Source organism: Marmota monax, unplaced genomic scaffold (genome assembly GCF_021218885.2).
Source record: "Marmota monax isolate L192 unplaced genomic scaffold, Marmota_monax_Labrador192_F-V1.1 WCK01_AAM20220418_F8-fsc00106, whole genome shotgun sequence".
NCBI classification, from domain to species: Eukaryota; Metazoa; Chordata; class Mammalia; order Rodentia; family Sciuridae; genus Marmota; species Marmota monax.
Genome location: NW_026695218.1, coordinates 10,497,954 through 10,514,439, shown reverse-complemented (window position 1 = coordinate 10,514,439; position 16,486 = coordinate 10,497,954). Strand labels below are relative to the sequence as shown.

The following is a 16,486-nucleotide window of genomic DNA, read 5'->3' as shown; positions in this document are numbered from 1 at the left end:
ATAAAATGGAGGGAAAAGCAATAGTAGCATGTTATTCTAAAATACATCAAAAGACTCAACTATTATGGTTACTTCTGGAACCCTAAAATGTCCTATGAAGAGCTTATAGGGACTACTTGATTTTTTTTTCCCTTTTCTTTTTTCTTTTATAATCTCAGTTCAACTATTTGACTGTGTAAGCTTTTGAAAAATATAAACTGAACTAAAAACAAAACTCTAACAGCTAATGCATGACTGGGCCTGGACCTGAACCCATGTAAATTAATTCCTAATCAGGTCAGGTCCATTAATTTGTGGGTACTTGTGGGCCTGTGCTTCTTAGTTCCTCCTCTAGAATGCCTGGCCAGTATAGAGTAAGTACTCAAACATGTTCCTAAATGATGGGAGAATGTGATTGCTTTTCTAATACAAGTAAATGAATGAGAAGAGCATCCTAAGCAGAAGAAAACAGCAAAGCAAAGAAAGTGTGTGAGCACTGAGCAAGCATACTGCAAGTAGGGGGAGGATGAGGAACAAGGAGAATATAGGAATGGTAACTTGAAGCTGCACGGCAGGGAACTAGAAGGAAATTGGCACCTTGCAGATAGATCCACATATTCACATGGTCTCGAGCCTCAGTGGGTGGGTGGCTTGTTCTGCAATGGTGGCAGTTCCTTCCCAAATAGTTTCAGTTTTCTAGAATCCAAAGTAGTGCCCAGCTCTCTAAAATCCTGAGTTCTGTAAGTAGCCCAACTGCAGTCCAACTAGTTACTCTAAGCTGCCACTGGGCAAGTGACGCCACAAGGGGTGGACAAAGGCAAGCAAAGCCTGGTGGAATGTACACACTAACAGCCCCATGCAGTTTTTGAAATTCTTTACAAAAGTATTAAGATTCAGGATACAAAGGAATCATCTCTGGGTGAACATATGCATCTGCTCTTACCATTATTTATATATTCACTTTTTCTAAAATGTATTAAGACATTTATTCTATGTCAAGCAGTGTGTGGGAGTACAAAGTTTCTGATTTTAAGTAATTACTTTCTGACAGCAGAATGACTTAAAACATAACAGGCTAAGCAATATAATTAGTATAAACAAAAGTACTGTGGAAAACAAAGGAAAAACAGTCTACATATTTAAAGTTTTTTTTTATTAAGCACAATGTCAAACCAAGGTAAAAGAAAGAGACTACTCTAACCTACTCCTGCAGCCATCACTCTGCTTTGATCATCAACTCATGACCAATCAATTTTGTTTTCTTCCAAACCAACTGATTATTTTCAAGACATCATATTATTTCATCCAGAAGCACATAGGGAAATAGAGACTTTTTCTTTAAACAGAATATAAATCTGAATCTCGAAAAGTTAGTATGCTTTTTTAAAACTGAGGAATTATTAATGATAAATTGCAGATCTTAATATATTCAGTTGAGTTCTAATATTTATATACCCCTGTGTGACTACTACCTAAACAACAGATTTGCATGACCTAGAAAATTTTCATATGCCACTTCCTGGTCAATTTTACTTCTAGCACCATAGATCAATTTGGACTGTTCTTGGACTTTTACAAATGGAATCATATTTGTAAGGTTTCTACCTTACAAGCATTCCAGGTAGAAATAAATACATGTGCAAAATGTAAAGTTGTATAAGGATACATTCATGGAGTGTTGAGGAGCCCAGATTGGGGATTGCTAACTGATAAAAGGACAAGACTAGAAGAGGAGGCTCACTGGAAAGTCAGGTTTCCAGGTTGTATGCCACAAATGATTTCTGGGAAACAGGTTTATTAAATAAGCTTTTCCCAGGGCCCCAAACTACTTCTCTGATCTAAAAATTGTTCAGTTCTCTAATATGCTCCTTTCTCCTCAAATTCCAGCTGAGATGACCAAGGCAGGAACAGGGTTCTATATCTCCTGGCTCTTCACTCCCACTTGTCCAGAGGCCTCTGCCATCTCAGAAAAGGGAACACACCCCCGTGGCTTTCTTATAAGAGGACACAGTCTCTACCCCCCATTTTAAGCCAACAGTCCCAGGTCCAAGGGGCAGCCTTACCATTATCTGGATTTCCCTCTTGCACACCTGGAGATCATGCTCATTGTTGACAAACATGCGTTTCAAGGCACATTTCATCCCATTGCTTGTCCTCACCAGAAACACGATAGCAAATCCACCTGCGAGAGAAATACACATGTAAGCTCTTTTGAGTCATATTCAAAGAGCCATTCAGATGACTATTTGGCTGGAAGTTGGTACTGTTATCATTAATGGTACCAATGCCACCATCAGTCAGTTCTTAAGGTTGGCCTGGCCTAAAAGGGTATTTGCCATGAGGTATTAGATGCTTAGAACTCAAGAAATATTATCTGTGGGACTCAGGAGCAAGAAATGTTCCTAACATGTATCTAGGGATCAAGGAAGAACAGTAATTATCTTTCAAAGAGCCTACAAATAACCAATGAGTACACAGAGGAAGAAAAAAGACCTAACTACACTCTAACCTCCATCCTAAGCTTTCTGATACTCTTTTAATTCTTACCACAATCCTGAGGCTAGATGTTATTTTTTCCTATGAAAACAAAGGCTCAAAGAGATTTGATTCAAATCAAGATTTATTTTTTACATGTAAGTCCAGTACTCTTTCCCTCTCAGAAAGGCTAGAAAGTTATTTCAATAATTGCTATTAAAAAGAGTTGTTGGGCTGGGATTGTGGCTCAGTGGTAGAGCACTTGCGTAGCATATGAGACACTGGGTTCAATTCTCATCACAACATGTAAGCAAATAAATAAACAAAGGTCCACCAATAACTAATAAAGATATTTTTTAAAAAAAAGAGTCGTCAAGTGAGCTGAGCATAGTGCCGCAAGCCTATAATCCCAGCAACTCACAAGGCTGCAGCAAGAGAATCACAAGTCAGAGGCCAACCTCTGCAACTTAGTGAGACCCTGTTTCAAAATTAAAAATTAAAAAAGAGCTGGGGATGTAGCTCAGTGGTAGAGCACCCCTGGGTTCAATCCCTCATACTACACACACACACACACATACACACACAGCTGTTGATTTATTTCAAGAAATTTCAATTTCTTCTCACTTTTCCTCACTCCATCCCTAATTCAAATCTAACAGTAGACCTTGAGGATTCCTTCTGCCCTCCCTAATTTATGGGTAATTGAAAAGATCCAAGATACAGGCATAAGAGTGCTATTCTACATAGCAGATATTAGGACTCAATTATTGGGAAGACTTTTTTAACATATGCACTAACCCTTCTCTAAAAGACAGTTCCCGGTTCATTAACAGAAATTTATATAACTCTAACAGGAAATTCCAAATGCTCTAAATTTCTTAGAGTGTAAAGTTTCACAAATTCTTAGAACTCTTAACCTCAACCTCACTCCCAAAGCACCATGAGGTGTTCTATGCCCTTATTAAGAGAATTATCTAGACAAGGTATGGCAAGACTATCAAAATCAAAGGTTTTGGAATGAGCAGCAGTTATACTGAACACTGCATCCATTGGCCTGCATGAATACCTTCATCATTTAGCTTGCATATGTTGTCCATTTACTCTTAGCAGCAAAAAAAAAAAAAAAAAAAAATCACTAGGCTATTCTTTGTACAGAGCCAGTCACTAATTTGGTAGTGTGAACCCAGGGAAAACTCATCAGTATGGGAACTTGGCTGAGGTTATGATGTATTGAGGATGCAGCTCAGTGAAGCTGGGTGTTGGGGCTAGCAATCACCTGCAAATTTGTTGTAGATCAATAAATAGCTATTCTACAGAAATAAGTCTCAGGTGCCATTCTAATTCCTCTGAGGCTCAATGGCCCTTCAGTACCTGTCTATTAATGCCTATAGCATTTCCTATTTTATCTTTATAGTAATTACACTTTTTCAAATTAACTTGAGTAGGATTCTATTCCTTGCAACCAAAAAAGTCTTACTCAGAAGCACTGTTTTGTATTTTCATAAAACACACACATAATTCTGTGAAAGAACGTTTTTAATGAAATTAGAGGTTCTAAATGTGCATTATGGTAGCAATCTACCAGAACCTGCTGCCACTACCTTCTTTAACATTCAGATAAACATGAAATTTTATCATCCAGTCTTTAATTTTAAACACCATGTCTCTAATCCTGGTATCTCAATACCACTTCCCATCTTCTTATCATACATTACTCATTATCAATTTTAATTCTAGAATTTTGAGTATTTGTTTATTATATGCAGTGCTGACAATAGAACCCAGTGCCTCACACATGCTAGGCAAGTGTTCTACCACTGAGCCATAACCTCAGCCCCCAAATTCCTAAATGCTAAGATGCATAATATTTATATTTTAATTTTTAGGGTATCAGAATTTGTCCTGTAATAGATATGTAATTTTAATGCAGCATTATTTATCTTCTTTTTCTCTCCCCAAAATTATTAAAACCATGGATGTATACACTTTATTTTTTTTCTTTTCTACCAGTGATATTGGGGATTGGACCCAGGGCCTCATATGTACTCTATCACTGCATCCCCAGCCTTTTTTTATTTTGAGACAGGGTCTTGCTAAGGTGCCCTAGCTGGCCTCAAACTTATGACCCTACTGCCTCAGCCTGCCAAGAATCTAGGGTTACAGGTATGTCCCACTGTCCCCAGACCCTGATGCATATTAGAACTAGAGAAAGTGGTAGTATAAATTATAAAATTTCTACTTATATTCATAATTGTTTTGTACATAGTCCAAGTGGGTATTCACTTAACAGATACTTTGGATACTTTAAAATATCATACACTACACACTCTCTACTAGTAGTACTCTTGGATAGCATTAAGTTCAAGAATTTTGCTATATGGGTGGAGAAACCGAGTGAAGCTCAAGAGTCTCAATGCAAGCTATAGACAGAACCTACAGCAGTATCAGTCCCCTGACTGTCCAAAAACCATTATAGTTCACATTTGGAAGAGAAAAAACATGTAATATCCTTTAAAGGAGACCTCTGACAATGCTGCAGAATAAAAAGTAGAAATGGTATTTCTTTATTGGACATGGTTAACCCCTTCATTTTACTGATAGCTATGTTCTATGAAGTTAAAGAGAACTTGCAAATTAACTCCAAAATGTATATATTAGTTCTTGCCTTTCTTGTCTGAAGAGCTGATGGGATATTCTCCCACCCAGTACCCATATATGACACATTTTAAAGGCATTTCAATGTGTGATGCCTGGAACCACTAAAGGACCTGTTTTTAGAAGGTAGATGATGCTGCAATTTGAGATAGTTGCCACCAGATGGGAGCAGTGCTGTAGCAGATGGGAACAGCATAGGTAGCAAGATGCCCTTTCCAGCCAGAATGAGTGAAATGGGTCACCTACCACATAATCAGCAAGCACAACTTGTTGAGAAAAGACAGTCCAGAGTCTTGAAACCTATGACCATGATAAATATAAAAGCAAAGCAAAGAATTACTAATCCTAATATAGATGGAACCACATTATTAAGCATTTGTGCCTATAAAAGGGTAGTTTGTTTGTGAGAAGGATTTAAACCATGAGCTCAAAATCAAAAGCTTCGTAGTATTTGTCATTCTTAAGATGCCAGTCACTTAACACCATGTAGTTGACCAAATAGAGGTGCAAACTATTTGCTTAGAAGATAGAGGGGAGACAACAGCACACAAGCTACTTCTTGGTCCAGGTTCACCACATGTATCAGGGTACTGACTCTCGGCCTGGATAGGATCCAAGCTACTATAAAAGAGGCTGCCAACAGAGATGACTGAATAGAGGTGCTTATTTCAGACCCAGCTGCATCCCAAGATCTTGATTAAATAGAAAAACCCAAAGCTGCACAGAGGATGGTTTAAGCAGAGGTAAGGAAATCTAACTGGCCTGTGCCAGTCTCTCTGCCTTTGGCATTCTGTGAAACACTATGATAACCTCATCCATGCATTTAATGAATCACAGAAGGAAAGGATCTGATCTACTAAGTGAAGCAAGGAGGATAATTTTGACACAGACACACTCTGCCTAGTAAATATGTAGGAATTTTTTTTTTTTACTTACACAAAGAAATATACTTTCTACCATTTTCCCTGAAATATATAGCAGGCTTGGTCTAACTTTCTCTCCTTAATTTTTTTACAGAAATGTAGAAGGATATTTACAATTCACTATGAGTTTAAACGTTTTGTCTGTTTGGTTCCCCTCTGGATCATCATGCCCTAGAATAATACCTAACAAATAGCGAGTATTCAATAATGAATTAACTTTCTTAATCGATCTACACAGAATAGAAAAGGCAACAGAGTATGGTGGATACTATGGGAAACTAATGAGCATGACCCATACAAAGGGACAGCTACTATGCAACTCCAAATTGTTATCATGTAAGAATGTTGACTCAGTTTTGTCAGCAACATTAATTTCTAAGTAAAAGCTGGAAACCCAAAATTTTATGTGAAACCTCCAGATTTGAACACTGGCAACAAGTCATGTTTTAAATTAATGCTGGAAAGGCCAACACTGCAGAGGCTAAAACAAACAAACAAACAAACAAAAAATGAGCAAACCACATATCTTAAAAGCTTTAAGATTCTGAGCTTCTTGGGATTTCTACCTCTGATCTAGTCTAACCCCTTCATTTTACTGACAAAGAAAGGAAATGACACAGCCCACATTCCACAAAGTTAAAAGATAACTTGCAAATAAACTCCAAAATACACATATTAGTTCATCAATGGTTATTATAGTTCTTGCCCTTCTTGACTCAAAAGGAATAGCGCCTCCACCCATATGACTATTTTAAAAGCATTTCAAAATGAATTATTTCACTTATATTTTCACAATAACTGAATAAGGAAGGTAAGTGACCTATTGTCTCCATTTTTCCAATAAGAACAAGATGCAAAGAGCTAAGCTCTTTACACAAGAATACACAGAGCTAGTTGGTAGTAGAATTTGTACTAGAGTATTCATTCTTTTCAAGCTAACATATAACACAATATATCTGTTTTAAGTGTACAGTTTTCACAACTTTATACCTTCATAATTATCATACAAGGGGATCTATCACTGCCAACAGTTTTTCATGCCCCTCTGCAGATAATCTCCCATCCTCCCCCACATCATCACTCATAACTTCACCCCTACTTTTTCCATCTCTAGGGTTTTGTTTGCCTTAGAATAAATACAGTCATATAATGCATACTATTGTATTTGGCTGCTTTCATTCAGCATATTTCTGAAATTCATCCTCATTATTGTTACATGTAATCAGCAGTTTGGGATCTCTCTCTCTCTCTCTCTCTCTCTCTCTCTCTCTCTCTCTCTCTCTCTCTCTCTCATTTGTGTTGTATAGATATTCCATTGAGGGACATCTGAATTATTTCTAGCTTTTGGTTATTATGAATTAAACATTTGTACAGAAGTCTTTTTTTATGGACATAGGTAATCATTTGTCTTAGGTAAACTCCCAAGGATAGAACTGTTGGGTCATTCAGCAAGCGTATATTCAGTTTTACAAGAAACTACCTAATAGTGCTCTACCATGGCTGTACCATTTCACACTTCCAAGAGCCACATGATTGCTCCATATCTTTATCAACTCTTGGTATTATGGGTGTTTTTTTTTTTTCATTTTAGCCATTCACCTTAGTGTGCATTGATATTTGTGATTTTAATTTGTTTTCCCTATAGATCCTTCATGATCTCTACAGATTCTAAACTCCTAGGATCAGCTGCTTTCTACAACTTTCCTGATAAAAGGCTTTAATAAGCATAGGACTGTGGAGTCACCAGTGAAATTACTGAGATAATTCTACCTTTCAAATAAGCAAAGAAGACAGAATTGTCTTGTCCTCCACTGGGAGAAAAAGGTGAGCGAGAATTTAAAATACAATTATTAGTCCTACACAGGCGGGGACTGTACTGCATGGCCCTGTTTCAATCTTTGTAATACAGACCTATGAAGTAAGCAGGCCATGTACTACAACCTCCATCTGGCTACCTGGGTGGTGTGTGTGGGAGATTATGTCATCTCTAAAATCTCTGATTTATGACATCAATAAGAGATCATAATCTTCAACTGAAACTTTTTAAAGATAAATTTTAAAAAAATAATTCAACATTGGCAAGAGGGCTTTGGAAGAAGTAAGCAGTACCTCTCCTGGCTCTGTATCAAGTCCTGAATCACACCGGATGGTACCAGGCCCAGGCCTGGTTCTGAATGAAGAAGGACACCAGTGACTTCCACTTGGCAAAAGAAAGTGACAGATGGGGGAGGTAAGGTGAGCAGACAGAGAAGAAAGACACCAACATGATTATCTGAGTAGTGATGGGAAACAGCTGGGCAGACAATGAGAATGATTAGACCAGGAACACGAGACAAAAAAGCCCATCAGGGTGCTGAGACAGGGTTTCTGGATTTGCTGCCAAGGAGGTTTTGCTGGATATTTTAAAATCAGGCCTAGATTCTAGGCACTAAAAACTGCCACCTACATATTTCCTGCAGGTAAAAGGAAAGCTCACTTCCTAATATAAGTCCTATCTACACCTCAAGAATGACACCCTCCTGTCTGAGACCCAGAGACACAAGTCAACAGAGCCAGAGGATACTCCCATCCAGGCCCATTTTCTGCTCTGTTTTCTACTTTCCTGGCCCTCAAACTGCTTATCTTTGAAAATAAGGTTAAGCTCAATGGAAGCTACTTACTTAAGGAATGCTTTTTTCTTAATTACCTGAGGAAGAGAAAATGAACACAAAACAGTCTTCTGAAGCTTTTCTAAAGGATCAGATGGAAAACTCAATGAGAGTGGAAGTTACTTAGCTGATATACAGTAAAGGGCCATCCTGGACAAGCTACTGGGTCTCTTTGGCTTTCATTTCCTCATCTGCAGAAATGAAGACTGAATCAGCAGTGTTTCAACAGGATTCCTCCAAACCCAGGAGTACAGATGGCTCCACAGCAGCTGCATGAGGAAAAACTGGCTCTGCTTAAGGGTCAGGCTCTAGACACAGCTTCCTTCTCAGCTTCAAACAAAGAAGCCCTGCTTTTATCTGTTTAATAGTAATTCTGGAAAAGATGCTAGGAAAAGAGGGGAACAACTCTGTTTTAGAGAAGAAAAAAGAACCCCCCAAATATTCAGTGGTTCTGTGAAAGTATTTTATGAAGACGAAGAATCTACACCACTGCAAGTCACAGGTACAGCCCTCATTCATGGCCCACCGTGGGCATAAATGCATCCAGGTGGCTTCTGGGGAGGGTTTTCTGTCACTACATGCACAATGTAGTATTTCTTTGAAGCCCAACAGGTTAGCCTCAAATCCTGAAGCACACTACCATGTTCCTGAGGCTGCTCTTATCTGACACCAACAGCTGAGAGCTTCCTCACAGCATGTGGGAGAATTAAAAGACAGGCAAAGCACTAGCACTTAGGAGACCCTTCCTACCCAAAAGCCCATTTGTATCTGCCTGATGGCCTCACTTATAAAGTTCTAAATCTGAATAGCTTCTTGAGATCAAGCCACAAGCCCAGATTTCTAACAGTCAAGATAGAAGGAAAACAACCCAAAGTGTACACAAAATGTACAAAGAGAGGCTGATGGCACACTCACTGACATGGTGATCTCAGGGAGAGGTGAGGACCGTGGCAAATCAAGAAGTGCATGCCCCCACTCCTGGGGCAGCCACTCAAGGCTAGATGATTGTTGTCATGGAGGGACATGAACTAAGGGATGCCAAGTCATGTGGGTTCCAAGAGAAGCTGAATTTTTAGGTGACATTTTTTGATTTGTAAATCCAAGTTACAGATTTTTTTTTTAAAAAAATCTCCTAAACTCTGTTTGGGTTAAGGAAAACCTATCTTCAGGCCAGGTCTGAACTAGATGACCTACTTCAATCTTTTCAGAGCCTGTATTACCACCAGAATATTTCAGAGCCTGTATTACCATTGCCACCAGAATAACAGGGAGACTGAAGCACAGAGAAAAGACTAAGTGGCCTCCCTAGCACTGCCATCTAGTAACAGAGTCCTCTCTATAGTGAGAACTTGGATGCCCTGTGTGCAGCATTTGTTGATGACCAAAAGCTGACCTACCTATCCAGGATTTACTCACACTGATGGCAACTTTGGCAAAAGTTTCAGAAGAAACAATTTTCAAAACTCTAGAACAGATGGCAAGGAGCACAGCAAAGCTTTTACAGGAGAAAAGGTCAATCTGAAGCATGTGTCAACAATGACTTTTAGTGGGGTCTTGGAGTTTGTTTTTTTAACATCACTTGCCTCAAATTAAAAATCACCATGTGCCAGCTCCTTCTGGGGAACATGTCAAAGCAGCCCTTTCCCTAGGCAAAAAGAACACCCAGATGGGGGTGACTTGAGGCACTCAGCTCCCTCTCTCCAGTAGGGCTGTGGGCACAAAAATCAGAGCTTGGTGAATGTTGGCAGTGTACAGAATCATCAACAGAACCCAGTCAAGGCTACAGCCCAGGCTGGACACAGAGCAACTGGCTCTTCTTCTTCAGGACTGTGGCCACTGAGGAACATCTCCTCCAGCTTAGGGAGTCCACTTTAAGGGTTTGGCAAGCATTCCTCTCCCAACTGTCATTCCCCCCCCCCCCCTCATGAAAGGTACCTGCTTGCCCAGAACAAAAGGGAAGAATTTTAAGAAATCAAATTAGTTCACACGTATCAGAGGCTTGTAAAATGCTGAACCAGAAAACACTGAGCCTAAAGAGGGCCTTTCCCTGAGCTCCCTGACTACATCTTCACTGCTCTGTTGCCCTGGGGTTAGCTATGTGGCAAATGTAGAAAGAAGCAGTGAGACATTGGTAGGGCCACGTTCATTGTTCACTGAAATCCACAGAACAGCTTCCCCAGGTCAAACTGAGCCATTTTCTGTTTTCCATACTGCAGCCATACAGATCTTCTGAAGAAAGAAACTGAATACCACTCAGCTGGGCAAAACTCCTCAGTGGCTTCTCACCCCTCCCATGCTGTCCATGGCCTGTGAGGCCTGAGGGGATGCAATCTCTCCAGCCTCCTTCCCACTCCACCAAGCCTTCCTCCGCTGACTGTTCCACCCACAAGCCTTCTTGCTTCTCATAGTTGCTTTGTCCAACCTGCCTAAGGAATCTCTGCCTGCGCTTCTCTCTTTGCCTCTTTCAACCCACTCTTGGCCTGATCCTACAAATCATCCTTTAGGTTTCAGGTCAAATGCTATTTCTTGGCTAAACCTTCCCCAACTGCCCCTGACCCCTGGTCCCTTCTGATCTGATTAAGTCCCTGTTATGCACAACATTCTTTACTTTTCCTTCAGGACACAGCTTGAGTATAATGAAATACTTCTGTGGTAATTCCTGGTTTAATGCTTCCTTTCCCTGTACACTTAAACTGCACGAGGGCAGGGACGATGACTAATCCACCGTGGCATCTCTATTACCCACCACCACAGAGCCTGCTGCAACAGTAGAGACCCACGTGTTTTGTTACACAACTTGTTTGCCTAGTACTATAAAGGATGCCAAAACAAAACAACAAAGTGAGAATGATAACAACTAAAAACTCCACATGGTTCTACTCTTGCAGAAAGTTAGAATCCAGTATGACTTAAAAGGGCTATACATTGATAGAACATGTCTCGGTAACAAAGTAGTCTGCACACTTCCACAGCGAAAACCCTGTGCAGACCAGCCAGGCACATCAAGAGCAGCATGAGGATTCACCTGAAACCTTCATCCTCAGGCAATATGCTCATGGTGCAGCTCTCTGTGCTGTCACAATAACAAACACTTGTCCTACACATGATTTCTTCTCTCAAAAACAACACTTGAGCTAGAAATGAAAACCCACTTCAATTGAGAAGGAAAAGAAATCTCACAGCCCCATGTTCAATCCCACACCTGCGTCACCTGAAGGAGTGGGGAGCCTCTCAGGAAGAAACTATGTTCACCTCCTGAGATACTTGCTGTAATCTTCTAGTAAGTACTGTGCCAACAGAGTAGCTGAGGTCTGCCAAGGGAACTGTGTCAGTGCCCAGATGTATCAGCCTCCATGCTGCAGACCCCCAAGCTCTGGATCCAATCATTTCCACCACAATTTCTATTGTGTTACTGGTGCAGTCTCCAAAGGAGAAAAGGGGGTTCAGCAAAGAGAAAATTTTGACTAACATTCTCTCAGCTTCCAACAGTTAATTCCATAGTATTTCAGTCTAACTTTATGCTTCAAAGCTTACTTAGTTTTCTACTTATTGCTTCTGTACTAAGATCAGGTTAGAGGAGCACTGCATTCTGTTCCAGGAAGGGCACTTTTGTGTGCTGATCTCATTATGGGATACGTACTGGCATCAAAGGTACATGATATAAAAGTCTTCAACTACTTGAGTTTCATTAGAACTGGTCTCCAGATACAAATACTTTATCCAGGTCATCCTATCCTGTCCCAGCTCTCCTAGCTGTGGGAGGAAATAAGCTCTCATTTCAAAAACCAGGCTGACATTGCCTCAGCTCCAAATGGTTAATTCCAGAGCATTCCAATTTCATTTCATGTTAAAGCCTTTCCTCTGAGGTTTAGGCGACATGGCCATGCTGTCACCCTCATTCATCAGCCCCTAGGACAGGGTCCTTTACCCAGGAGAGGGCAACAGCTCACAATCTCCTCCCATCCTAGCTTACTCATCACTCAAGTAGATTTCACCATGTGTTGAACATTTTACCCCCAATCCAGAATCCATTCTTTCCACTCCCTTCCTGCCCTCCTCTTTCTTACAAAAGAACCTAAGTTCTTACAAAAGAGTCCTAAGTTTCTGTGCCTCACACCTTTCTCTTCAAAAACTCCTATCTAATAATTCCTCTTAAAAGTGTTCACAAATGGGGCTGAGGTTGTAGCTCAGTGGTAGAGTACTTGCCTAGCATGTGTGAGGCACTGGGTTCGAGTCTGCACACTACATATAAATGAATAACAACATTCATTAACAACAATATAAATTTTTTAAAAAAAAACATGTTCACAAGTCCCCCCAAGCCAAAATCTAAATTCCTTAATACAGCAGTATATGAGAACCTTCATATTTTTTATCCATCTTATAAAATTTTTTGAATACACAGTAAAGTCAAAAAGATAGTACTACAAATATCCATATGCCCACTATCTATAGTCCACAAATTTTAGCATTGTGTTATACTTGCTTAATGGTCTATTTATCATCCATCTATCTAAACATCAACTCATCTCATTTTTGTTGAATTTCCAAGTCAGTGAGGACTCAATGCATTTCACTCTAAATACTTTAGCATATGTATTTTAGTGTTCAGGGTTTGTGATTGTTAATTTGGTATGTCAGCTTTTTCTTCCTATTTGATGCTGGGGAGTAAACCCAAGGCCTTGCACAAGCTGAGCACACATTCTACCACTGACCTACAGCTCAGATCTCAGGTATCACCTTTACTGGTTTGAGGAATGCCTGGATGTGTCTGTAGGAGTGTTAATGAAGAATATTGGTGTGTGGGTCAGTGAGTAGTAACTGATGGGGAAAGGCCTGCCCTAAATACCATCTAATAGGCTGGGGAACCAAAGGCAGTGAAATAGTAGAAGATGGGGTATACTCATTCATTCTGGTGCTCTCACTCTTCCTGCTCTGGCAGATGTGTTTTCTGCTGCTATTGTTGTTGGATATCAAACTTCATGTTCTTTGCCTTTGGACTCTGGCTTAACCAATGAAAGGCCCTTGGGGTGCTCTCAGGTTTTGGCCTTGGAATAAGTGCTGCATCACTGGTCTCTAGTTCTGAGGCTTCCAGTTTCTTCGACTGAGGCTACTCTTGACTTCTCTGGCTCTCCAGCTTGCTGAAGATGGCCACTGTGGAACTTTCCAGGTTCTATGATCCTGTGAATCAATCTAATAAATCCCTTTATTATAAATATATATTTTCTTGGTTCTGTTAATCTAGAGAACCATGACTATGTAGGGTTCATGGTTCATATTGAAGGTAGGAAGTAAATTAAATTTATTTACAGTAAAAGGTACAAATCTTCAGTATATTATTGGATAAATTTTGATAAATTCATACACACATGTAACTTAAACCTCCATCAAGTTATAAACCCTTTCTATCTCACTGAAATCCCTTGAACCCCTTTCCATACAATCTTCACATCCTACCAGAGGCAAATACTGTTTTTTCTTTTCATCTATTATTAGTTCTGCCTAATTTAGAATTTGCTTTTTTATGTAAGCTATTTTACTCATCATAATAGCTTATATTGTTAAATGTGTCCACAGTTTATTACTTTTTGTTTAGGATTAATATTCCATTATTTGAATAAACCCTTTCATCCTTTCTCTTACATATATGGTCATTGGGGTAATTTCACTGGGGCTATTGTAAGAAAGCTCTACACATTTTTAAAAAAGCCTTTCTCTATTGCATTCTAATTTCTTCATATTTCTTGTATAAATACTTGAGAGTAGAGATGGTATTCTTGTATAAATACCATTTTCTTAATTTTATAAGAAACTCCCAATCTTTTTCCATAATGGCTATACCATTTTATACTCCCACCAACAATGTATGACAATTTCAGAGGCTTTACAATTTGAATATTTCTCTCTCTTCACTCAACCCTATCTCCCAATATCCCTCCCCCACATCCCCTTCTTCCCACACCACTAAGGTTTCACAACTCTAACCAGAACTTTCCTCCCTGCAGGTTTCACATGCTTTCCCCTCTATCTGGAACATCCTGTCCCTATTTTCTGCTCGATAAAAGGAACTTAAGACTGTTAAAATAATCTCTCTTATCTGAAGTCACCCTGGTTTTCATATTATCACCACAAATTTGGCCTGTACCTGTATTTTGTTGAATAAACTCTTTCATCCTTTCTCTTACATATATGGTCATTGGGGTAATTTCATTGGGGCTATTGTAAAAAAATGTTCATCTCTCCAATCCAAGGCAAATAGGGAACCACTCTTTGTCACCTTGGTTGAAATGTCACTTGTTATTTCCATACCAGTTTAAGGTCTCTGGATGCTGTAAACAAATCCATAAGAACATACTAGATTATTCTCTGGGTAGGGCACTAGAAAAATGACTCACCAAAGAGAATAAAAATTCAAGAAGAACTTTTTACTTCTTTTGGAATCCTTAAGACTTAGTACATGATAATTAATAGATGTTTGATAAATTAATAGCAAATCATGTGGTTTCCCTACTTAAAATTTTCCTCTAGCTTTTGACCACTTACAAGATTGAATTACAACCTTAACATGACATACAAGGTGGATCACACTCTGGAACCCATGCTGAACTCCTGAAAGTGTCCTTAGATACCTCAGTGGTTTCTGCTTGTATTCTCAGTTGAAATGTTTGTCCCCTCTTTAGCCAGTAAGCTTGTAATTCTAAGTTCAAGTGTAGTCAAACCAGGATTTCTCTGGGAACTTTCACCCAAAAGAACACCTACCCCTTCCATGCCCACCCTGATTTTCTTACCCTAATTATATCTACCTGTTGCACACCAGTCTGTCTCACATGAGCATTTTATTTTAATTCACTGTAGGAAACACATTGGTCTAGTTTACCATACTCTTCACTCCATGCTGAGATAATGATTAGATATATTATATCAAGTGACCCCTTTTCCCTGCCATAGCTAACTGAACCAGAGGGGAGAGCTAGCTCACATTCTCCCTTGAGAATCTGAAGTAATGAGCCAGGAATTATAATCAGATAGTTCTATACAAGCATGCAGACGAGATGGTTTTGGTCACAAATGTCACAGATAATCAGAAAAGAGTGTTCTGCAAAAAAGGCAAGGGAATGAAGTAGACCCTTGGAAGAAGATGCAATCTAAAACTGAAGCTCCAAAGGAAGAGAGGCAGACAGACAAAAGAGCCACTTGATAAACTTCCCAAACCCTTAAGATCTAGTTTAGCTTCCTGCTGCTCAGTTCAAGGAGGTTTCCTGTATTTATTCAATAAATTCCTTTTTTGCTTAATCTAACTTGGATTAAATATCTGTTCTCCAACAATCCTAAAATACCTTGTGCCAACTCTGATATAATCCTGAGTTTCAATAATTTTAACAAGTACAGATTCCTTTAACAAATGTCCAGAACCTAAATGAGCATTAAAAATTGCACTTAAGGCTGGGAACATAGCTCAGATGATAGAGTGCTTGCCTTGCACGCACAACACCCTGGGTTCAATCCCCAGCACCACAAAAAAAAAAAAAAAAAATGCACTTGATGAGCTATAAATTCTAAGTTAAAGACTAGATTTACACGGAGCGCAGTGGCCCATGCCTGTACTCCCAGCAGCTCAGGGGGCTGAGACAGGAGGGTCCCGAGTTCAAAGCCAGCCTCAGCAAAAGAGAGGCTCTAAGCAACTCAGTGAGACCCTGTCTCTAAATAAAACACATTAATGTCATAAACTTGCATTAATGTAAGAAGGTCAGGAATAAAATGGTCAAAAATCTATTTGGAAAAGGACAGTCACAAGGGGTACATAGT

At 39.4% G+C, this 16,486-nt stretch overlaps 1 protein-coding gene across 13 annotated transcripts in view; it reads right to left on the bottom strand.

The window, feature by feature from the left end:
* Positions 1 to 16,486, bottom strand: part of Aak1 (AP2 associated kinase 1) — a 174,910-nt gene that overhangs the window by 92,376 nt on the left and 66,048 nt on the right. For all 13 annotated transcript variants that reach the window (XM_046432278.2, XM_046432277.2, XM_046432276.2 and 10 more), the window contains exon 3: positions 2,043 to 2,161. In XM_046432278.2, coding sequence (XP_046288234.1) covers positions 2,043 to 2,161 — 119 coding nt within the window. The remainder of the gene's footprint in view (positions 1 to 2,042; positions 2,162 to 16,486) is intronic.